This window comes from Alosa pseudoharengus, unplaced genomic scaffold (assembly GCF_046254945.1).
Source record: "Alosa pseudoharengus isolate Yale_2024_CS ecotype anadromous, Long Island Sound unplaced genomic scaffold, YU_APseudo_1.1 YU_APseudo_1.1_scf_2, whole genome shotgun sequence".
NCBI lineage: Eukaryota > Metazoa > Chordata > Actinopteri > Clupeiformes > Clupeidae > Alosa > Alosa pseudoharengus.
Window position 1 is genome coordinate 44,937,089 of NW_027468663.1, and position 23,333 is coordinate 44,960,421.

Below are 23,333 nucleotides of genomic sequence, written 5' to 3' on the forward strand. Positions count from 1 at the left end.
GGGACACAGTATAAAGGCTTTTTGGTCTATCCCCAGGACTTCACGTGTACATTTGCTACTCATATGTTCTCTAGGAGAGTGGTTCTCAAAGAGGGATCGGCGACCCATAGCCAAAGGGTTTGCAAAATAATTTGCTTTAAATTACAAAGTTGAGGCTTATCATTTAAAAAAAAAATCTACAGATGAAAACCCTTTTCATCAATCAAACTGTGTCTATTTGCTCCCAGCCACATTAACATTGAACTTGAGAAAATGTTTGAGTCAATCCACATTGTCAAGTGATGAAAAATCCAAAGTTGGCAAAAGACCAAGTTACACACCTGCCAGAAAACATACGATTATGAACTTGGCCACAATGTCAGAGAATACAAATGGCATATACTTATTTGTTATGATTATGAGGGGGTCCTCTGAAAATGTTCTCCCACAAGGGATCCATGAAACCAAAAATGCTGAGAACCTCTGCTCTAGAAGGCAATGCGGTTGTCATCCAAATACCATGAAAAGGACCATAGATATACTGGCTCATAACCAAAGAAATGCACTTGACACCTGAGTAAATTGCTATTTTTGTTCACTGATTGCAGCCTTGTGTTCCATAACCATAGCATGTCAAGCAATGTAAATAAAAGCTGGAACTGAGAAGCATTTCAAATCACCACTGAGGACAAAACTGTCATGTTGATTTGATTTATGGTCAAACTTTACTCATAAATTATGGACTCAATTTTGTTTCACCACTTTATAACTTTGGGCATTTTTACAAGTTTGTGTAACTGGAATGTCTTGTTGAACACATTTCCACTGATATGTATAGATTTTTTACTTAAGAAACAAATCAGGCTTCACATACATAGACATACAGTAAATCATTGGCTGAGACTGTTGAAATAAATCAAATTGGGGTATTCTGTCAGGTTGTTAGTTAAAAATATAAAACACAGTATACATACACATAAATATCAAATAGCTAGTCAAAAATGTCCTGATGTCTTGTGTTGCTTTTGCTTTTATATTTGCTATTCAAAGTACATAATATACAAAAGGATTTAATACAATTAAAACAAAACTTTGAAAGTTATTTTTCACTTCTCCAACTCTGTTAATGACACATTTCATTCAATACAGCAATTTTCCACTTTGTTAAAAATATTTTAAGACAAGAAAAGGCAAATAGGTAGTCAGCACAGGGTGAGAGATTCATTGGGACAGGACTATCAGATTTCAAGTATCATGTATACCTGGGATAGGAAGAAAGAAACTGAGAGAGAGAGAGCATGAGAGAAAGAGAGAGAGAGAGAGAGAGAAAGACAGAGAGAGAATTATGGCTTAGTGAAGCCAGGCAACAATGATATCGCCAACAAAACACAAACATTGTTACATCACATTACATTGTTCCATTCCCATGAATGGTCAAAAATACTCATCAGATCAACAATGAAGACTGTGAGATGGCCCTTTCCCTGTACAGCTAACCATGGTGCGCTGTGACCAGACAGTTTGGCAAAGATAACAAGTTATGTGCGAGTTCATTGGGCTAAGAGGGGAAAACAGTCCGATGTTCTCTTAATGTAGTAGACAAGGTCACTTGAGTACTGGCATCGGCGTAAGGCTAGCGATTGCTCTTCATGGCCTCCTTGGCGGCGAGAATGAGCGGAGTGAGGCTGGACAGAGGCTTGGCCAGCTTCAGGAAGGGATGCTGGGAGGAAATTGACAAGCATTCATGTTAGGCAGGACTCTTGTTAGGCCTCTTGAGGAAAATACTTCTAATTTCTTGTCATGACTGAACCTCCAAGGGCCAATTTAAAACTTACGTAACATTCAGTTACTTGAAGAAACAAAGACAATGATTATATCAAAGACACTTAAACATACCAAACATCTGTGTGAGGTTACAGTATGTGAGCAATATGTATCTCTGAGTATGTGGGGCACTGGGCACTTCAGGTCATAAATGGTTGCCATCTCAGCTACATAATGGAATGGAAGGGACCAAAGTCTTTTTCATAGTTGTTTAGATGGCAATCGTCATTTCCATAAGAAAATGTTGGAGTTCTTTTGTTATTTTGGGAGCTGTAGGCTAGTTGGTTCCAACCACCTCAATGAGCTATGCTAAGCTAGGCTAACAGTGGGTGCGTCAGTTACTGCACAGTGATGCGAAGGGTATGTATCATTTTATCTAACTCTGGGGGAGAAAGTCAATAAGCTAATTTCCCAAAATGTTGGCTTAGGTTCCTTTAAGGGCACCATAGCTGTAATTAATTCATAACAACACTACCCTATCAAAATGTGCACACTACAAGTACTTAGTGTATACTGACTACAGGACGTCAGACTTTATTATGGCAACACGGCGTATCTGCTCCATACACACTAAATAAACAGATCTGAACCTTGCTTATAGTGTGTCTTTCTGCTGCCATTTACCTGCAGAAGCTCTTTGCCTCCTCCTCTCTTCTCCACGTCCATCTCCAGGCAGCGGTTCAGGAAGTCCCGGAAGACGGGAGACAGCTTCTCTGGGTTCTGCAGCTCCGGAGTGCCGTTAGTGGCAATCAGGTACAGCGCCTGAGGTTAATCACAGAGCACAGGGGTGAGAGGGTTATTCACCTGTTAACAGCCATTACTATATAGATGTATGGAAAGATGGGTCAAGTGCCTGTTAAGAGGCAAAACAAAACACAAGAAAAACATCTTCAACTACAGTAATATGTCCATCAGGCTGTTCAGGCTCATCAAGACGTCTAGCATTGTATAAATACTGCTTTTTACTTCTTATTGTGTGTGGGGGGTTGGGTGGGGTCTTTTTCTCTGAATATGTGGCTTACTCTGAGCGGGTTTTCATTGAGGTATGGAGGCTCGCCCTCCACCATCTCAATGGCCATGATGCCCAGGGACCAGATGTCCACCTTGGGCCCGTAGGCCTTCCGGGTCACCACTTCGGGAGCCATCCAGTACGGCGTGCCCACCATGGTGCTGCGCTTACTCTGCTCTGGCGTGATCTGGGCGCAGAAGCCAAAATCAGCTGCAAGGAGAGGGAAAGAGAGACAGAGACAGAGATGGAGAGATGGAGAGAGAGAGGGAGAGAGAGAGAGAGACGAAGAGGAGATGTCAAAGAAAACAGGACACACATTCTCCCACAATGTCTGGTATTCTAGTCGGACATGCTCGAGAGCCTCAGAAAGGGCCACCCACTCAATTTGACGGATCCATCCATTCCCAGCAGCACATTGTCACTCTTGATGTCTCGATGGATGACCTGGTTGGCATGCAGGAACTCCAGTGCTTGTAAACACTGTGGATATGAGAGAACAAAAGAGTATGAGGAGCAGACACATGGAGATATGAGGGCTCTCCTTCTCCTCCTCCTCCTCCCCCTGCACCTCCTCCTCCTCCCCCTGCACCTCCTCCTCCCTCCACTGTGTCTCACCTCTCTGCAGACCGCAGCGATCTGAGCCTCGTCCATGCAGGTCTCCGTCACCACATCCGTCAGCGAGCCGCCGGCGAGATATTCCATCACCACAAAGAGCTCCTCACCCACCAGAAAACTGAGCAGAAACCAAAACACTGAAGGCTCAAACAGCAAAACATATTTCTCCGACTACAATATAACTACAACACCATGCATGTTATATACTCCTGCACCAACTATACAATTCTACAATGATATCCTGATTATAGCATCACCTAAGCAACATGCTGGTAAAACAAGTTGTATCACATGATGTCTCTGCAGGCCTTTACCTGTCCACGAAGTTGACAATGTTGGGGTTCTTGAGTTCCTTCATCACCATAATCTCATTGATAATGAGCTCTTTCTTGGGCTGCTTCTGAAGGTTGATCTGTTTGATGGCCACCTGAGTGTGGTTGGACAACAGTGAGATCTCACTTGTGTTGGCTTTTGAGATTTATGGTGTTAAAAGGGTACTGCACTCTTAAAGATGTAAACTAATATTACTGTAATGTACCAAATGCTACAAATGCTAATGTTAAGATTAAGGAATGTATGGGTTGAAACTGGCTCAATACGCCATCTACTGTTTGAAATCATCCAAAGCCAATGTTGGATGGTTGATACAAACATTTCCTCTTCCTGATAGCCATACACTAAACTGCCAGTCCCTAACCCACCCTAACTCTTGGCCCCTTGCCCACTTTTCTTCATTTTTCAAAATGACGCAGTCGGTGGATTTAGGCTAGAGCTAGGGCTGAAATCATGTGATAAATGCAACTTTGCACTGTTCCGCCAAACATTTAAGGGACCAATGATTCAGCAAGCTCATACAGTGTGTGTACACACACACAAACAAATGTGGACAAGTTTCATTCTATTAGTGTCATTACAAACATATTGTTGATCTCTGAAATGTTTCACATAAGCTATCATAACTGTCATTGTAGGCACTCTATGCTGAGGAAGATCAAATAAATATTGCTTCCAATAAAACTTAACCGAATCAGCCTAACTACATATATATTGAGGTCCCAATCTACTCCACAAATTGTGTCTTTGCTATATCACTACAGGAGTGGTCATTGTTCCACTGTTTGTACTTCCTTCCACTCCCACTCTTAGCTGTTTGCCTGGGAAGCCTGTGGTAACCACTCCTAACAAACAGGGCTTGGTGGTCCTGAGTCAGAGAAAGAGAGAGAGAGAGAGAGAGAGAGAGAGAGAGAGAGAGAGAGAGAGAGAGCTGGCACACCATGTCTGGATATTAGACATGGCATTGGCATAGCTTCAACATTCTTTCTTCTAGGGGTTTTGTGCTTTTATACACTGTGCACCAATACAATGTGCATGTGGAGTCCCATTCAGGCCATGCCAAAGGCATTCTTAATGGTCTCTAAACATGCGAGTTCAGCAATTTTTCATGAAGAAGCTACTAGTCTGGGACAAGTAGCTCAGTCTTTCCTCTTTCCGTCTGATGTCAAATGGATCAAGAGAATCCAAATTCAGATCCTCTTCCTGAGCGTTTCCATGCGTTTGCATTACAAACCATGTGTTAGAGAGAATGTGTGTTCACTTTCACATTTTCATGTCAGTTGATGTGAGGACTGCTTACCTCCTGACCCGTGGCAACATCAATGGCTGTGTACACAGTGCCAGATGCTCTGCAAAGGGAGAGGAGAAAGACAGAGAGATAGAGAGGTAGACAGATAGACAGAGAGAGAGAGAGAGAGAGAGAGACAGAGAGAGAGACAGAGACAGAGACAGACACAGACATTCAGCCACTCCAGTTAACACATTAGGTAGAAAAAGGTGTGGTGTGGCATACATGTTATGTAATACTTAAGAACATAACATATTCAATGTCAACTGCATTAAGAGTATGCAATCATTTCAACACACACACAATTCATTTAAATGTCAATGAGCTTACCCTTGTCCAATTTTCTCAAATCTTGTGTATTTTTTCTTGGGATCACCAATACTGACAATGGTCCCTGTATACAATGTGAAAAATCAGCATGTTAAGCCAAAAGCATTTCACATCTGCAGACAGACATCAGCTTAATCAATTACAATTGCAGTTAGGCAATGGTTATATAGTAGAGGCCTAAACAAGGAGAGAATCAATATCCATTTAATTACAGCATAATACATATCCATAAGCAAGATATCCACCTCAGTTCCTAAGCATAATTCATGGTCATGACCTCCTACCCTAACACTACTAATCTTGTTGTCTAATGAGCTAATTTTTACCTCAGCCAATGTTACCTTATAAGTAGAAGACTTGGAACAAAGAGTAGGGTGTTTGATTAAATAAATAAGATGCTGAATTGCAAAAACTTCCCATGCTACATTAATTGCTCAATTATAGTTCTAATCAAACCGTCTCACCATGTTGACAAATATAAGCTCAACTTCTCATCCCCATAAACTGAATGCTCATAAAAAGCCTACTTCTCTCAAAATCTGTGCACAACTTCCTATGAGTAGCCTGTAGTCATGTGAAATCCACAATTCAATACCTAAAAAAATGGACTGAAGTCTTAACATGAACTGTGAATTTTTGTCAAATCTGCACTGGACCATGGTGCGTTGTGCGTATAGCATTATTTTCATATGGACAGAGAGAGAGGGAAGAAAGAGAGAGTATCATACTCAGTTTCTCCATAATCTCCTCGTCGGTCATCTTGCCCTTGTTCTTGCCCTTCTGCCTGTCGGCCCCTCTGGAGGCTTCATCTGAGCTGGCGGCCGGCGCTGGGATAGGGTCTATGACGGAGCGTGTGTATACCTGGAGAGCAACAAGAAAGGTCATACTGACATATCCTCACACACATGCTGCTGGGATACAGCAAGTCATTATTGTATGGACATAATACAATTCCAAGGCCACCAGGCATTTGTGTAGAGGCGTTATGTATAGTACATCACATTAGCATGATGCACTGTATTACCCAGAGTCTCTTTATGGATTCCATGGGCAGAATATCGGCAATTAATTACTAAATTTCAGTTTAACACAGAGTAAAAGAAAAAATCACAAATATACCTAACTACATCAGGGTCAGTAAGAGGGCTATTATAAACGCTTACTGATCTGGTGTGCTCAGGACGTGGTGCTACAATCGGAGGCGGCGCTTCATCATCGTCATCATCATCATCGTCTTTGTTAGACGGCGAAGGCTCTGTGCCCTTCTTTGCCTGTGCATCTTTGTCTGCAACAAACAGCCAGGAGAGGAGGCTTCAGAGTTTGACGACAGAATACCAAAAGCACAGAAACCGGGGCCACGAGAGAGAGAGAGAGAGAGGGGGGGGGGGGGTAGAGGGGACACAGGGAAGGCGGGAGAGTGAACTGAGTCGAACAGTCTGAGGTAGCTAGCGTAGGAGATTGGACGCACTCACCCGAGGAAGAGAAACTGAGGTATTTTTGCCTGCCATTGCCTCCAGCGGAGTCATAGAACTTGAGAACGTCCAGCACAGCCTGTGGGTTCTTCTTCTGCTCGGACTTGGTGATATTGGAGGTCTGCAGCAGTCGAGCCCACTGCTCTGGCATGCCCTACAGGGAGATACACAGCCACCTTAAAATGGAGCTCCACTGGGAAAGGTGCAATCAGTAGGTACCTGTGTATTAACTTGTTTAGGTGCTATAAGTTCATAGTTTGAAGGTTCTGTCTATTTCAAATACAATTTTCATTCTTTCAGCAAACACAGTACCTATCGTCCAGCACAACATCCCCAAAGGATTGCTTCCTTTAATTATGATGTACAAAGAGGTACTTACTGTAAATTCGCCGGTGACCGCATCGAAGCCGACATGAATAGTGTGTTCAAAATCTGAAGGAGGTGAAATCTCTGGACGCTCCTTATCTTTGTCTTTCTTCCGTCCACCTGCCATGGCATGACAACGTTGAAACAAAATGTTACTTTACCGCTTAATGTCACTCATCACCACAGTCAAACCAACACTGATGTCAACTCTACCTGACATCCTGGTTTTCATGGTATTAGGCGTGCCCATCCAAACCACCACTAGTACGTTTTGACAAAGTGCTTACTTTCACTTAGCTAAAGCAGAACTAGCATTGTCAGCCAATCATCAATGACAATGTTACAGCCTATAAAACGAAACTGAGCTCACCTTTTTCCGAGAATATGGAGATGATCTTGTTGCGGGACTTCCTCTCCTCCGGCACAGAGGGCAGAGGCTTGGAGCTGTGATTGGCCGACTGGTTGTCCTTGAAGATAGTGCTGCTCATTCTGACAGGGGGGGCGGGGGGTTTGTCCTCCAGCTCACCGTTATCAGACATGACAAGTAGGCGCAGTCAGGTGAACACAGGGCTTCAGAGACTAACCTGCAGGGCACGGGAACATCGGGTTAATACACGACTCTCTACCCTCCCATTCAAAATGGTGAGGCGGTCAATAGGGAAGTTCTCACTAATTCTATTCATAGGAGAGGGTACTGCATTTCTCCATAACTTAGAACACAAGAACATCACCGGCTTGAAGTTACTATACCTCAGCAGGCTTGCACATGTACAGCGGCCATTAAAACTGGTCTACAATCACCTGTAGGCATGTAGGCAATTCTGCAAAGCATGCTAGGCAAACAGGCCCACCATTTTGTGAAAAGAGACTTGTGTTAGTGAGGCTACTGTTGTTCACAGGGAAGTTCGCCCTCCCTCTATCCTCTCACTTATGGGCTACTATCCTCACAGCTGGCCTTTGTGTGGATGAGAAGGCAACCAAGGCTTAATTTACTGCCGACCAGGAAGCACCGTCTATAAGAGGCCTGAGCAGCGCAACCAATGGCTGCTCTCCCTGACAGCAGTCCGCAGTGATAGATAGATAGATAGATAGATCAAAATAGTCAAAATAATTGAGGTCATTCAGTGTGTCTGTTTAAAGAGTCTCTCTTTCTCTTTGTGTGTGTGTGTGTGTGTGTGTGTGTGTGTGTGTGTGTGTGTGTGTGTGTGTGTGTGTGTGTGTGTGTGTGTGTGTGTGTGTGTGTGTGTGTGTGTGTGTGTGTGTGTGTGTGTGTGTGTGCTTGTAGGCCGAACCAACAGACGTGCTTGGTCTTGCCTACCTGTTCACTTTCGCTCACTGCTACAGGGTTTGGTTTTAAAATCAGTGCCATGTGGCTGCCTCGCAGTTCTGCAAGCATATCATTTTAACATGCCCTAATAAGGTTAAAGAGCGCTTCTTCCGCCTCAATGACAGTGAATTTACCAATCTCAAGTAAGTGCGCAGACCTCAACCTGACCACAGTCGCTTCCTTTTTGACAACACAACATTCATGCAACTCCTCCAATTCAGTCAAGCAGACTCCAAGGTTCCTTCCACTAATCCATCTCCAGTTAACTGATGTCTGTGAAATTTCAGCTCTACAACACTATCAATTTTTCCACTTTATGAGGATCATTTAAATGGCTAGACCCGTATCAAATGGCTAGACTCCTCATTGGCTAAGTGAGCAATTACAGTATTTGAGGAACGTCCACATAACTGACGCATCAACTGTGACTGTATTTAACTTGGTGTACTAAATTGAATGAAGCCATCACAAAAGCACATGAAAGCTAAAAGCTGAACTCAGCTCTGCTAGCATTGGTGTAAAACATTCTGTAGCCTATGTGTTCCAACATGGTGCGAGACAATTTGCAAAGTTGAGAAACGACAAACAAAAAGTTGCCTGTTGCAAAACTGCAGTGCAGTGCAGAGCTAGTTCCTGTTTTCTTCATAAAAATAAAGTAGCAACAGTAGCGCTCTGTCTGGTTACCATGAGTGATGATCAACCATATGGGAACTTTCAAACACTGGATTACTTGGAAAAGTCATTGAAATAAAGCAGAATGTTATGAGATAGAACTCTCTCATGAGTGAGGAGCTGAACATGTCACTTAGAATGAAAAAAATATCCTAATCTCTTTAACACTGAGTTTACAGATAAGTATAGATCAATACCATAAACTCTCAGGACTGGTTTTTAAATTGAGCTTCTGCAGCATTTCTCAGCACTAAGGAGCCAAAATCTAGGCCTACATCTATTGTTCCAGGTCCATGCTTTTGAACTTCTATACAATTCAATACACAGCATTTAACATTCTCTAGGTACTTATACAACAGGTTATTAGAGCACATTATAACACGAGGTTTGGGTGATAAGCAAAAAGGACATATTTTCTGACATCAGATCACAATCTCACAGCCACTGCCCTCGTGCTATTAGGAAACCAGAAAAAGGAAGCTAGAACAGCCGCGCGTCGACAACATACCATGGCCCCTCACAAAAAAACCCAACAACATTTCCGCACACTGACATACCCACAAAGGATTAAAACACAGAAAAAAACAACGTTTTCAAGTTCCACAGCCATCTCACCCTGAAATGCCCCGCGAGGAGAGATCCAGTTGGCCTCTCCCAGTAATCTCCCCACTCACTCGTGTGCGCCAAACAACCGACCACAACACTGACCGACCGAACGAACAACCACCAAGCCAGGCAGGCACACAAGTGAGGGTGTGTGTGTGTGTTGGAGGTGGGAGATGGAGGGGGGGGGGTCTCGCTACTCTTGCTACGTGTCCAAAGTGTCCGTCGTCGCTCCCTCTCCTTCCCACGTCAGGAGATGAGCGAGGGGCAAGCCCGAGCAGGCGGGCTTCATTCCATAGCTCCTCCACGCGCTGCAAGTGCAGTCTTGTTCGGCGGCAGACCAGTGTTCACTCTGCTTCGGCAGAGAGGAGGAGGCACCGCCCCCTCTCCCCTCTGGCTGTGACATGAGAAGGCCATCCTCCACCCTAGTGACAGGAACTGCCACCGCTTATCTACGGCCAGAAAAGTACCCAGTCACATGTGAAACAGGCACTTCACAGGGTTGACATCTGTGTGAACTGTGGGGAGAGGCTGACAGACACAAACCTGTGGCTTTGCATTCACCCGACACGAAACATCCTCTAGTGGACCCGGCCTGTGCTGTAGCCATTGCAAAAAGGAGAGAGAGAGCTCATCCAACAGGAAGGCCCTGGGCAGAATCTGGATTATTACTGTTTATATGTAAGGGTGCTTCTATTTGCAGCACAGACGAGGACAGTGCTGAGAAAAGTAACAGGACTGAATGTCAGATGGAAAAAGTCAGCGGCAGAGTACTTGGGTGGATTCTGTGAGGGATTCACTTGTTCCGCTAAGACAAGTATCCTCGCAGCCTACAGGTGGCCAAGACTAAACTTGCTTTCCTACACAGCCATTACGCCAAAGCAGGGTGTGCTCTTCTGGCAGTCAATACCTCCAAGGCACACAAACCTAAGCAGAATGCACTCCAGTGACCTTCGCCGGCTCTCTGTGTTTGTGTTCATGGTTGGGAGAGCAAGATTCCTTGATAACACTGTGAAAGAAAACACTCAGGGCTGGACTTTTTTGTATCACCTGAGGGCATATCTTTCACAACACCTTTGCTAAATATCGACTTTAAAGCTTCAGCCTTCAGGCCATTAAATTACAGTCTTGCATGTATGTGAATAAGTAACCAGTTACTTGAGGTGGTACTGAACAATCCTTAAACAGCTTAAGGTGTTTTACTGTCTACAAAAAAAAAAAAAAAAAAAAAATATTTCACCATTGCTAGTAGATGTTCATTTTCTGACATTTCAACCACCTTCGTGGCTGTCAGTGGTGGACCTCCAAGTGTACTAGCGCTCGTGCTTTCTCAACTCTCTGGAATGCTGTTGGAAGTGAAAACACTACTCCAGAGAAACTCCTTTAAGAGGAAGCGTGCGGACATTCCCCTCAGCTCCCCTGAGTCACTACAATTCCTCTTGAGCCCCTGTCATGAGCTCATGTTTGTTTTTCACAGTTGGGCTCTGCCAGACATCACATAAGGCTCAGGCTGAAGTGCCCTGTAACAGTAGCAGCAAAAGCACCTGAGCCTTTGCCACAGCAAAGCCAACAGCTAAATAGCCCATAGCGCAAACCATACAAACAAGCAAAAACAAACTAACTAACAATGCTAACAAATAACTCTGCAATTTCAGATCTGACTGAGTTCCACATAGGCTACCTTTCCAATCAAATCCAGTTATGTCTCTCATAAAACATGTGCTCTCTTCTCATAAAAGTCTATAGCCTACTCTTCATCGTTCACTGACAGGCTCAATACCATACTTGTTTTTAATGAATGAGAACTGTGCAGAGTCAACATTTCCCCATGAATGAATGAAAGATACTTCCTTAGCAGGAGTGGAGAGAGAGAGAGAGAGAGAGAGAGAGAGATGGAGAGCCCCTTTTATCTCATGGGTCTCTTGGCCACAGAGGGTCACACACTCCCTACAACCTATCCGATTCGGAGTTAGAAAACAAAGGTTGTGACGCCTGGTCTCCCGTACCCCAGATGTGTGGCTATGGGCAGGAATTGTTTACAGGAAGAGCGTCCAGGAGCCTTTTGTGTTTTGCAGCTTCTATAAAAGGAAATTCTGAGCAGGGCTTCCTGGACGTACACAAAACCTGCCCTCCCCCTCAGCTGCCACAAGCGAGAGCGGGCCTGCTGACACCGCTACCGATAGTCAGAGGGCAGAGCAGCTCCACTTCATTTGCCACCATCTAGTTAAATCACAGCTGGCAGCAGACAGAGAAATCACAAGTTCACTTAAACCAGAGTCAAGACAACCACCTCCAGGGTCATGCTATGAAAGTATATCTAAATCGGTCCTCAGTGATGTCAGTTTTGATAGAAACATGTTTATTAAAAAAACAAATGCAATTCAATAAAAGGGCAAATCTAGGGCAAGCCATCCATGAAGGGGTCCCCTTGAAGGCCAACAGCAACTTTGGAAATCACCCTAAAATGTCTGCTAATTAACAGACATCTCTGCCTCTGGCTTTATCAGAAAGAACAAATGAAAATCTGCTAATTAACAGACATCTCTGCCTCTGGCTTTATCAGAAAGAACAAATGAAAATATCAAACCTTTTCAGGCTACACTCCCACTGCCAATCTGCAAATGTCCTGATTGTCTAGCCTAATGTTATTAAAAGTGCAGAGCAACTACACATTTATTGTCGTGTATTCTATGTCCACACTGATAGATATAGCACTCAAAACACCGTCTAATGCAATTTGCTGAAATAAGTAGCTAGGCTACGATTTCCTCATTGGATTCCAGCCTTATGACACCCAACTTAATCAACATAACACCACATTGTCAACTAGGCTTTTGTAAAATCGTTCAAGAAAACAAAACTTATACAAATTATGTAGGCTTTGAGCAGAATATTTCGACACAACATCATACTTTTTTGGATGAATCGTGAGGATTACAGTGAACTCTGCCCAATGCAGTAGCCATATCCTTCCAATGTAAACTTGGTGTTAGTGTCAAGCGAATCTCATGCAGCACATTGCGTATAAGGCTACTCTATAGCTCTATGCTGTTGTGAAATGGCTTGCCTAAAATATTTTTCACCTGGTCACCACTTTATTAAGTACTTGGATGGATATAATGCAATGTGTAGACTAACTTAGAAATTAACTCACCAACAAAACTACGGCGTAAGTCCCACAAACTCTTGAAAGATAACCCCGCCTGTTGTGTTCACCAGTCATAAGAAACTGTGTTTTGCCAGTCTCTCGAGTTTCTGTATGCAAAGCAATCTCAAGCACGAGGATCTCTTTTTATTCTTTTATCTTCTTGTTGGACCCGGGATAGACCCGCTATGGCGGAGGGGAAGCGGAACTACCGACCCAGCCCAGTCTGGAACATTAGAAGTGATTTAACAGTAAAAGCTGATAATGTAATTTGTTTTTACATGGTCTTCTAAAGAGCCATTGCATATCACTGTGCTGATGAGGTAATTCCCTTCAGATATTCTTAGGTAGTATCAACAGTTTTCGGTTACATCAGAATGATGGGTAGCGCAGTACAGATTTTGTAAAAGTGAACAGCTGACATTCAGTACTACGTTTCCCGTCATCGTCCAGCATCCGGCACGACGTCATAAAAATGAGCCGGAGATGTGCTACAATGTAGCCTACAGCGCTTTTTGGTTGCACCCTTTTTTTACTGTCTATGGTTGCACCAGTTAATGTCTACTGAGAAGTAGGCATAAGGTTAAGGCTATACTATGCATGAAGTTTGAAATAGGCACAGATTACACTGGGTTTAAACTTTTACACCACGATGCACTTTACAAGGAACACTTTTAAAAGGAATTTATGGATTCAAACGTTTCTGATTAGTGTCTCATAATAAAATTATTAAAAGTCATTATTAAAATTTGAAACAGGCCGAATCTGTATAAAATACAAAAAATAAACTGAACAAATACAAACAAAAAACTATTTTTTAACTCAAAGTTCAATTAAAAACCATGTTCCCATCATCAAGCACAGAAGAGATCTTAAAAACAAGTCAAATGTCTTGGTAATAATTTACAGATAATGATTCACTTAGACTGATAGACTTGGGTTGTGCCGCTTAAACTTTATTTGCAAAAATAATGTAGGATTTCACATGTTAATGCAAATGCATAGTTTTACATTCAACTGTTTAGTGGCATTTTGAATGACAATACTGTTAAAACATTCTCAACATCTTTGGGAAGAAGCAGTAAATCCTATCATTTTTCATTTATTTTGTAAGTTGTGAGTTAGAGCAGCCAATAAGACTGCATTTGGCTGCTTTGGGTAGTTTTCCTGTACAGGCAACCCTGACGTTAATTTTCATACTTGCCTGCCTACAGTAAAAAAAAAAAAAGCAATTCATAATACATGAAAAAAGAGCAGCAAATGTGCAGAAATGCTCAAATATAAAATATGCAACACCAGTCCAGGAAACCTGGGTTTGCTTTACTCCTCGTTAGCCCTTTAAGACTAACCTGCATTTCTATTTCTTTTTCCTGATAGTGCTGCTCTGTTATCACAGTGGATGAGTGCAAATCATTTACATCGATCAAGGCCTACTATGGCACTTTGGGGATAGAAGATGGACATATACTAGCTTTCATTCATTATAAACTGAAAGGAAAGGTTAATTAGAGCACTGGTTTGGTAAAGCTGTTAATTAATTACAGAATTGTGTGTGTGTTATGAACACATTCATTGCATATTCAAAAATTCCAGCAACTTATTTTTTTCTCATCTCCTTGATGCAGCATGGACAATACCTGCAATGCCAGAGATAAAAGTTAGTTAGATTGAGTCATACTAGTAATACAATAAGAGAATAGCATTTACCATATTAAACCATATTCAATCCCTTCAGTACAATCATCAACGCCCTCTTCCTAACACTTTGACATCCAAAGGCACCTAACTTGCCATTTGTCTAACTTACCTTATAACCTCCTTCAACTACACTTTGACATCCAAAGGCACCTAACTTGCCATTTGTCTAACTTACCTCATAACCTCCTTCAACCACCATCTCCTTCAACTACACTTTGACCAGTACTTAAACTAGGGATGCATTGTTTGTGACATTCTGGGCCTATATTGATATGGTTTATTTACTTAGTTTTTGTTGTTACAGTTTTTCTCGATTGCTTTGACCTGCTTAAGAAACTGTGATCCACTTTGTCTTTATGAACACTTTCTTTGCACAGCAGAAGTCATCTCTTGCGAATGTGTTGCGAATGTGAATGTGTATTGGTTTTCCCGTGCTAAACAAAAGGAAAACCATCTTTTCACAGGTGGTATAGATTCCTTGCATAAGTCTGAATCTCTGATACACCTGTGTGAAACTCCTTTGCACAATTCTTTAATCAGCAATCATTCATTGTCCATAAGAGATGCCATGTCTGTTCTGTGTTGCTATTTGCAAGTATGGATCTAATGCACATTTAGACAAAGTACTGTATTGCCTATTTGGTTGAGAAAACAGTACAAAAGGTGTTTACTGTTAAAGGTAAACTATGCAGTATTGGCAATTTCCTTACTGTTTTCTCGGTTTTTGCTTCTTTTTTGCTGGCTTTGTCATGACGAATGTCTGAGAAACTCAATTGCTACCTTTTTCTAGCCGGTGCCTGGCGTGTATGTGTATTTGAATGCAGTAAAGCAATTCATTACACTCGTTATATTTCCTGACACTGAGGCCGTCGGCCCGCCGGCCGACAGTTGCAAGGGTGGTTTTTCCGCTCACAGGCGCTAGGGGGAAGCGAGACAGCCACCATTCAACCCGAAAAAAGTCATATAACCATTCCAATGACTCTGAAGCTGTTAAATGAAGGTAAATTAAGAGAAAAAACTTGCATATTAAGCTAAAAAACCTGCATAGTGTGCCTTTAATCTATTTTGATGAAAAATGACAAGTTTTAGTTCAATTTCCCTGCCGCAATTGCATGTCCTGTACCTCGATCACCAAGACCAGCAAATTCACTAGCTACTCCACTGGTATAGTAAGTATAAGTATATATACTCTTTTGATCCCGTGAGGGAAATGTGGTCTCTGCATTTATCCCAATCCGTGAATTAGTGAAACACACTCAGCACAGTAAACACACAGTGAGGTGAAGCACACACTAATCCCGGTGCAGTGAGCTGCCTGCAACAACAGCAGCGCTCGGGGAGCAGTGAGGGGTTAGGTGCCTTGCTCATGCCTACTGGTCAGGGTTCGAACCGGCAACCCTCCGGTAACAAGTCCAAAGCGCTAACCAGTAGGTCACGGCTGCCCCTGGTAAACAACATTAGAAAATTCATTACATGCAATTCCACTAATGTCAGTTATATTGCCCTTGTGGTTTGGAGTACACAGGCTGCACCTGTAGACAGTTAAGGGTCCGCCTCAATGAACACTGCAGTGCCATCAATAGGCAGGACCCGAAATCACCAGTTGCGCGGCATTTTGCAGAAGCCAACCACTCCGTCTCAGAGCTTTATTTTTTAGGAATAGATATAGTCTCTTCTACCCGCAGGAGGAGCTGTACAGGACGGACGCTCCTTCAGTGGGAAGCGTGCTGGATTTATTATCTTAAAACATTACATCCACATGGGTTAAATCAGAGGTCTCAAACTCCGGCCCGCGCCCGGCCCAATTCCGGCCCGCGACCTAATGTCAAAATAATGTGTAATTCGGCCTTTGAGGGTATTTTTAATTGCAACAAACAACAACACTGGTTAAAATAGATGATAGATCCAACACGGTGACAAATCCCATGTGTAGGCTACTCTCCTAGTTGCTAGACATCCAGAGCTTCGATTCAAGCCCAAATTCACTGCACAAAGTTTTCAGGAAATGTTGTAGCCTATTACACGCGAGAAACACAAAGACGTGCATTTGTTTGTAATGACGCGGAAGGGATGCAGGCCATAATTTTGCACAAAATTGAAGCGGAAATAGGCCGATACCAAATGTTGAAAAAACTTTCACGTGTGATGAAGTCTTGGGTAGGCTATGTTATTCACCTATTCTGATTCTGAAGAGAATATCTGCCTTTTGGAGATTATGATTGACTATTGACAGTGATAGTTACGGTTCTGTGAATGGAGGTGCGTCTTTGCGTGTATACGACGGTGTCCACTAAGCATACCATGCTTATTTCGACCCTCTGCCCAACATAGCTGGAGGTGGCAGTGGTAATCGTGATGATAGTGTCCGTAATGGACGTGGTACAGACAGCAGGGGTAGTAAAAATAGGGCTCTGAAGAACTACAAAGTCACCCACGATAGGAACTGATTTGACCAGGCTACATTATTTTAGGCCTATAATAACGGTTTGTGGTTATAGGCTAGTAATAGTTTACTATTGTTGGTTTACATCTTAGGTCTACTGTTTTCCTGTTAATTTGTTATATGGGTAATATGACAAAAAAGAAAGTAAACCTGCTCAAATATGTTCAACATCCAGTATTTACTGAAGGGTGCATAATTTGAGGTGCTTGCTATCCAGTGGCAAATTAGATGGGTAAATTTACCCCCTTCATAAACTTGTGTTTATATTCAAAGATTTTCATATTTACAGTAGGACTTTATCTCTGACCACTTTCAAACCTTTTGAAATTTTGATGTCAAAATCCAATGGTGTTGTTTTCTTAACCCTGGCGCCTAAAGTTTGCCATGCAGGTTTAAATAAGTTATGAGAGGAAAATATTTTTATTTGGTGTGAAACACACACATACCTGTTTTTATGCTTTTTGTTTGTTTTTATAATTTATATTAATATTTATTTTATCATTATTTTATTTATAAGCTAAGGTTGCTAGCACAGATGTCTAAAAAGAGATAAAAACACTCGCACTTTCTGTTTGCAGTTTTGTGTGGTATTTGAAAAAAAAAAAAAAAATGCATTTTCAGAAATAGCCGGCCCTCCAATCAGATGATGTTGGCAGAAGTGGCCCCCAGCTCATTTGAGTTTGAGACCCCTGGGTTAAATGATGACTGACTTGACTTGCTTCCTTTGAACTGGTTGTATCTGAGAATGTTCAACCTGCTGATTATATATCCAAATATCCATCTATTTTTTAATATTCACTTGATTATTGTTAATCTTTTTTTCCTTATGTTTTTCCTGTGATTTTTTATTTTTATTCATTAGCTTGGGTCAGGCTGTCTACTGTACTATTGAGCCTGAGGGCCATCTTAAATCACGATTCTTTGAGTCTACACTTCAACCTACCTAACTAGTGGTCAGGTTGATTGACAGATCTGCCACCAAGTAGACACGGTCTATAAATAGGCGCCACACTTTTGTGTATGGTTTGCACTGATGAAGGTCTGAGGACCGTAATGTTTGTACATCACCTCACTTGGTAGCACTTTGGCTTGATGGACTAAACACTTTGTTTATTTATTTTTCAACAGTAAATAATGGTGTGCGAGTTTTTTTCTTGATTGACTGTTAAGTTGTAGTTCAATGAAATTTGTCTTGCCTAGGTGTTTACTGTATGTCTTACATGTCAATGACAGTTACATCTTGGGAGGAATGAATAAATAATTTTTTATTCAGTACATTTAGTCTTTTCACAGTTTTTTCTGATACCAGAAAAATGAGAAAGAAACAGAACAGACATAGCAAAAATGCTCATTTTGGGAACTAGATTTTGCATTTTATTGTCCAGTATGTAATGATTGATTGAAATCACACAGTGATTTGACGACAGGATGTGTTGTTGGAAGGCAAGATTTGCTATTGCTGCATGTTTTAAGTGTTTTGAGAGAGTAACAGCTTTTTGCAAGCAAAATGTGTCATTGTGGCCAGAGTGCTTTTGTTCAGACGCGGGTGTTAATTGTTTTGAAAACGTGATGTCAGAGTTGACACAAGCATCAAAACGATCAAGAAAAACTGTAATTATACTGTTTAGTACAGTGGAAACAAATCAATTCATTAAAAAAAATAACTGAACGATTTTCAAGTCTTTCAGACCTTCAGAGCACATTTACCTAGTGCAGAATTGATCATGCAACATCAGGGTTTCCCGCAGCACTTTGCAGTCAAGGCGGCTGCCTTGGCAAAACAAGCCTGCCGCCTTAACTACGTCGTCAAAAAAAAAAAAAAAAAAAAAGTGTTACTTTGTCCTGTTTTCTCCCTTTCATTCCAAACCGTGACCAACGCCAATCTCCCTTCTCCGCAGAACGCATTAAAAAATAAGAAGAAACGTGTCATGAATCGAAAAATAATCAGATTTAATAATCTTTACATAGCGCTCCGCGCTCAAATTCCATCCATATTACACAAAACTATAAAATTATCTAAACTTCATTCAGTCTCGGTGTATAGATCAGGACAGACTTGCGGAACAGGCTGCAGGTCAACAGTCTGACAGCCTCCATGAAGATAAGCATTAATGGTCCAATAGTAAAACAGTGCATTTACCAAAGGGCCCTTGAAATGATCTTTTTAAAGCCAAGGAGGATGGCTTGTAACAATGCTAGTTGTCAGCTCTGCCATAAGTAGTGACTGATCACATTTGCACATTTTGTTGTTTTGCACTTTCTTTTGCACTTGTTCTATAGTTTGTAATAGTCTTTGTTAAATATTTTGAAATATTTGTATACTGTTGTATAGTTTGTTTGGTGTTGTTACTTTGTTCTATTGAGAAGCTGTCTTGTTGTTGAGAAGCTGGTTATTTATTTATAATGTAGTGTTTAATAAATAATTGTTAAATATACAGAGTCTGTAGTGTATCGCACAAACAAGACGCCAACACCCACCACCCACACCCCCCCACCGACGGCAACTGATACAAGAACCCCCTACCCCCCCCCCCGCTCGGATGGCAACCGATACACCACATATATGTATTGTTATTTTATTGTTGCAGTATTAACTGTTACCTAAGATTTCCTCTGCCATGTAGCTTGAATTTTATTCCTCACTGTTGTAGATAGATAGATAGATAGATAGTTGTAAGTAGCTTTGGATAAAAGTGTCTCAATTAAATACATGTAAATGTAAATCTAACCTCCCTACTAAATAATAGTGACTTAATAGTGCTTATAGAGTTGTTAATACATAATAGGTATCCTTCAATTCATTCACCGTGCCATACCTTTGAAAAGCCAACAATTTATTGTCAACTTACCATTTCCCCTTTGGTTTTGTTGCAAGACCAACACAGGCAAAGTGAAACCATTCTATTGGACACTGTTGGGACATATATACATAGTGATCAAAAGACAGAAGTAACACATGATCCACGTTTCATCCGTAAAGAAATATGACAGTTGTAATTTTAAACTTACGTCAAGATTGTCACAGCCAATCATCTCCCCATATGACACCTGACTGCACAAGCAGTAGGTTGGTTCATTTGGGTCCACTGGCATGTCTAGCACATCGGATGGATGCATAGCCAAGAGAGAGTCAGTGACGTTGGGGCTGAGGACAGAGGGAAACATATTTACCACACAGAAATAAATTACACTCAGATTGTAAAAAGCACAGAAAGTACCTCTGTCATCACAATTATTGTCAAATAATATACCTAGTGTGACTATTCCGTTATACATATACATCTATGACAACATACCTGTTTTTCAGTTTTTTTCTCCCAGGGGAGTCTGGGTCAGAATCTTTCTGGTTTCTGGTTGCTTTCTTGTCTCTGCCACTTTTATCCTCTGTAGAATGATATTTATGAGAAAAGTGGCATTATGAACATATGCTGAGAAATGAAAGTAGCGCATTGATATAATGCTCAAACCACAGGTAGAAATAAACAGTTAATATAACTTACTCTTCAGTCTTTTGTCATCTGAGCTCTCCTGGCTGCTTGAGTCAAGTTTATCCTTCAGGTCATTCTCAAAACGAGCGAGGTCAGCGTCCAGTCGACGAATGTGTTTATCTACCTGAAAAGGGTATAGTCTTGACTAAGATACGCCATTCAAAACGAAAGGCTAGCTATGATGTTTGGTAATATGCACTGACCAGTTCATATATCTGCATAGCAAGCTGCACTTTGTCATCGCTGTACTCTTTGCATTTCGTGTAAGCATTTTCAATCTTCCGTAGGTGCTGGACACGTTGTTCAGAGGCCAAAGTCTTTACATTTGCAACATATTCTGCTGCAAGTTTATCAATCTCAGCCTTCTGCTCTGTAAAAAAAAGTTGAGGTTACAAGTTAAGACACCAAGAGATAGATCAGGCAGATCAAGTCAGCCCGCATCAGCAGTGTCATCTGTCAAGTCTGTAAATTACCTTCTGTTCTGTTATCCAACTCGCTCATCAAAGTGAAGTTTCTTTGAAGTTCAAAAGGCAAGCCCTCAATACCTGAGAGAGAAAAAGACGATAACGTTATTTGAGCATTTAATCATAGACTTTAGAGAGGCCTTAAAGACTTTACTTTTAACTTCACTGATAGCGTATTCTGCTGTTGACTTAACGTTAACGTTACTTGTCGAAACATAGGACAAGTAACGTTAGCCTTTCAACCTTATAGTGTGTAACAAAAATGTATTTCTGCAGCTGGTTTCACTCGTTTTCTTAGAACATTACAGACCAGAAGTCTGTAAACCAGCTAGCAAACCGAGCTAGCAAAAGCCATATCTTTCTAACCCTCATTCACCAAACCCACATCTGTTAAAGAAATCTTCCTAAAAAGACAAGAGCGTTTGGACTCTTTTTAAATGATAGTCATGCATCACCAGCCAACTTACTGTCCAGATAATGTTCCAAGTACACAGCTTTAGCCATATTGGTATCAATACGGCTTTCATCTATCCCGCGCTAGTAAATCACAATATCCTACTTCGGTGAAGAGGGGGGAAGCGTCCAACAGTTTTAAAAAAGTGAATGCGCCCTCTGCTGTACAGGCGCCAATTTTCAGTCCAAATTGCAAAACTCATGTCTTTTCACAAGCAAAAAATACAAATTCAAGGGGGGGAAAAACACAGATTTGAGAGCAAAACTTTTAAAAGTAAAAACATAAAAAACACTGTAAATCTGCCCTCTCATTTTTAGTCAAACACGTTTGCTTGCAGGGCAAAATCTTTTGAGAAGGTAGGCCTAATTGTTTGCTTTCTTTGCTCTCCAGAACCAGGGCCGATGAATGATAATTGGAGAAACTTCATCAAAGAAGATCATGGAAAAACAATTGGACTATCTCAGTTCAAAATGGGCTAATACATATCAACGGTATAGGCTAGGCTAGGCCTATATATTGTAGGAGAAGCTGTTACAGTTTTTTCTGATTGCTTAAGCACATTTTTTGTAACTATGGCTTTTTTTGCAAAACTCTACACACAAAATGGCAAAACCTCTCACCCAATCAGCAAAACATTGTAGTTCTCTTGCAAAAGCTACCACACCTTGCTTACAGTTTTTTCTGAATGCTTAAACACATTTTTTGTAACTATGGCTTTTTTTTGCAAAACTCTACACACAAATGGCAAAACCACTCACTGAGTTCGCAAAACTAAAAGCACAAACACTGCTTTGCACTCAGTTTGCAGTTTTGTAACACACACTTTGCACAACTGTAGGCACAATGGCTATTATTTACACTATTTTGCCAACTCTCTGGCACACTTTCTCATGTGAAAACTGTTTTAGATAATTAGTTCACTTTGCAATCAGCCTAAGCACTATAAATAAGCCACAGGTAATGTACAATGGGTACAATGGAGTGAGCAGGAAGATTGAGAAGAGAACGAAATAGCCCTTTTACAGACAAAAAAACAGTCTACTGTACATGTGGGGATATTGTAATGTCAGGCCTGGATACGTCATTCCAGAATATATTTTTCCCGGTGCCTTGGACTAGGACATTGCATGTGATGTAGACAGAATTTTGAGAGAGACGACCCGATGTAGACTGATTTGTTTTGTCTCAGTGAAATGCTATTTTGTGTTTTGACTTGGAAAAACACACTTGTGTTTGTTTTGATGTGTGTAAATACTGTAAACACTACTGTAATACTTGAAGTTTGGATCCCTGTATGTTTACAGAACTATGACAAAAGTATGACCTCAAACTGACATAGTCTACCTTGTGCACAGAGAAAGCAAAAGCCAGATGTGTTTTTTATTCATACCATCAGTGTGTTGTTGGCACATTGTGTGCTTACTATTGTGATGGCTTGTGTTTACTGTTAGATACGAAAACACCATTTTTACGAAGGTGTGAAGAGTTAAGCAAGGTGTGTTAGCTTTTGCAAGAGAACTACAATGTTTTGCTGATTGGGTGAGAGGTTTTGCCATTTGTGTGTAGAGTTTTGCAAAAAAAGCCATAGTTACAAAAAATGTGCTTACAGTTTTTTCTGATTGCTTAAGCACATATTTTGTAACTATGGCTTTTTTTGCAAAACACAAGCCATCACAATAGTAAGCACACAATGTGCCAACAACACACTGATGGTATGAATAAAAAACACATCTGGCTTTTGCTTTCTCTGTGCACAAGGTAGACTATGTCAGTTTGAGGTCATACTTTTGTCATGGTTCTGTAAACATACAGGGATCCAAACT

General features: G+C 41.3%; 2 protein-coding genes across 3 annotated transcripts; both read right to left on the bottom strand.

Annotated features, from left to right (window-relative positions):
- Positions 1-676: 676 nt before the first annotated feature.
- Positions 677-13,282, bottom strand: pak2a (p21 protein (Cdc42/Rac)-activated kinase 2a). 2 transcript variants are annotated; one of them, XM_076295191.1, is made up of 14 exons: positions 12,973-13,282; positions 7,587-7,800; positions 7,230-7,336; positions 6,851-7,004; positions 6,542-6,663; positions 6,107-6,239; positions 5,379-5,442; positions 5,061-5,109; positions 3,742-3,854; positions 3,428-3,545; positions 3,193-3,292; positions 2,826-3,022; positions 2,428-2,565; positions 677-1,699 (listed from the first exon to the last, which is right to left on the bottom strand). In XM_076295191.1, exons 2-14 carry the CDS (start codon positions 7,753-7,755, stop codon positions 1,613-1,615), a joined length of 1,551 nt encoding a protein of 516 aa, XP_076151306.1. In that variant the 5' UTR covers positions 7,756-7,800; positions 12,973-13,282; the 3' UTR covers positions 677-1,612. The 2 variants fall into 2 exon arrangements, with proteins under 2 accessions (XP_076151306.1, XP_076151305.1); XM_076295190.1 differs by lacking the exon at positions 12,973-13,282 and adding an exon at positions 9,831-10,165.
- Positions 13,283-13,898: 616 nt separating this feature from the next.
- Positions 13,899-21,619, bottom strand: ing5b (inhibitor of growth family, member 5b). The gene is made up of 8 exons (XM_076295194.1): positions 21,524-21,619; positions 21,066-21,137; positions 20,796-20,962; positions 20,605-20,716; positions 20,401-20,488; positions 20,114-20,249; positions 19,954-20,015; positions 13,899-14,600 (listed from the first exon to the last, which is right to left on the bottom strand). Exons 1-8 carry the CDS (start codon positions 21,558-21,560, stop codon positions 14,561-14,563), a joined length of 714 nt encoding a protein of 237 aa, XP_076151309.1. The 5' UTR covers positions 21,561-21,619; the 3' UTR covers positions 13,899-14,560.
- Positions 21,620-23,333: the final 1,714 nt, after the last annotated feature.

What these genes read in the sequence shown, in the direction of transcription:
- pak2a (XM_076295191.1), bottom strand. Translation starts at nt 7,755, where the DNA reads ATGTCTGATAACGGTGAGCTGGAGGACAAACCCCCCGCCCCCCCTGTC. An exon ending in CCTCAGTTTCTCTTCCTCGG is followed by an intron (nt 6,664 to 6,850) that starts GTGAGTGCGTCC and finishes TGTTTGTTGCAG; the next exon opens with ACAAAGATGCACAGGCAAAG. An exon ending in ATTGTCAACTTCGTGGACAG is followed by an intron (nt 3,546 to 3,741) that starts GTAAAGGCCTGC and finishes GTTTCTGCTCAG; the next exon opens with TTTTCTGGTGGGTGAGGAGC.
- ing5b (XM_076295194.1), bottom strand. Translation starts at nt 21,560, where the DNA reads ATGGCTAAAGCTGTGTACTTGGAACATTATCTGGACA. An exon ending in GTTGGATAACAGAACAGAAG is followed by an intron (nt 20,963 to 21,065) that starts GTAATTTACAGA and finishes TTTTTTTTACAG; the next exon opens with AGCAGAAGGCTGAGATTGAT. An exon ending in AGAAAAAAACTGAAAAACAG is followed by an intron (nt 20,250 to 20,400) that starts GTATGTTGTCAT and finishes CTCTGTCCTCAG; the next exon opens with CCCCAACGTCACTGACTCTC.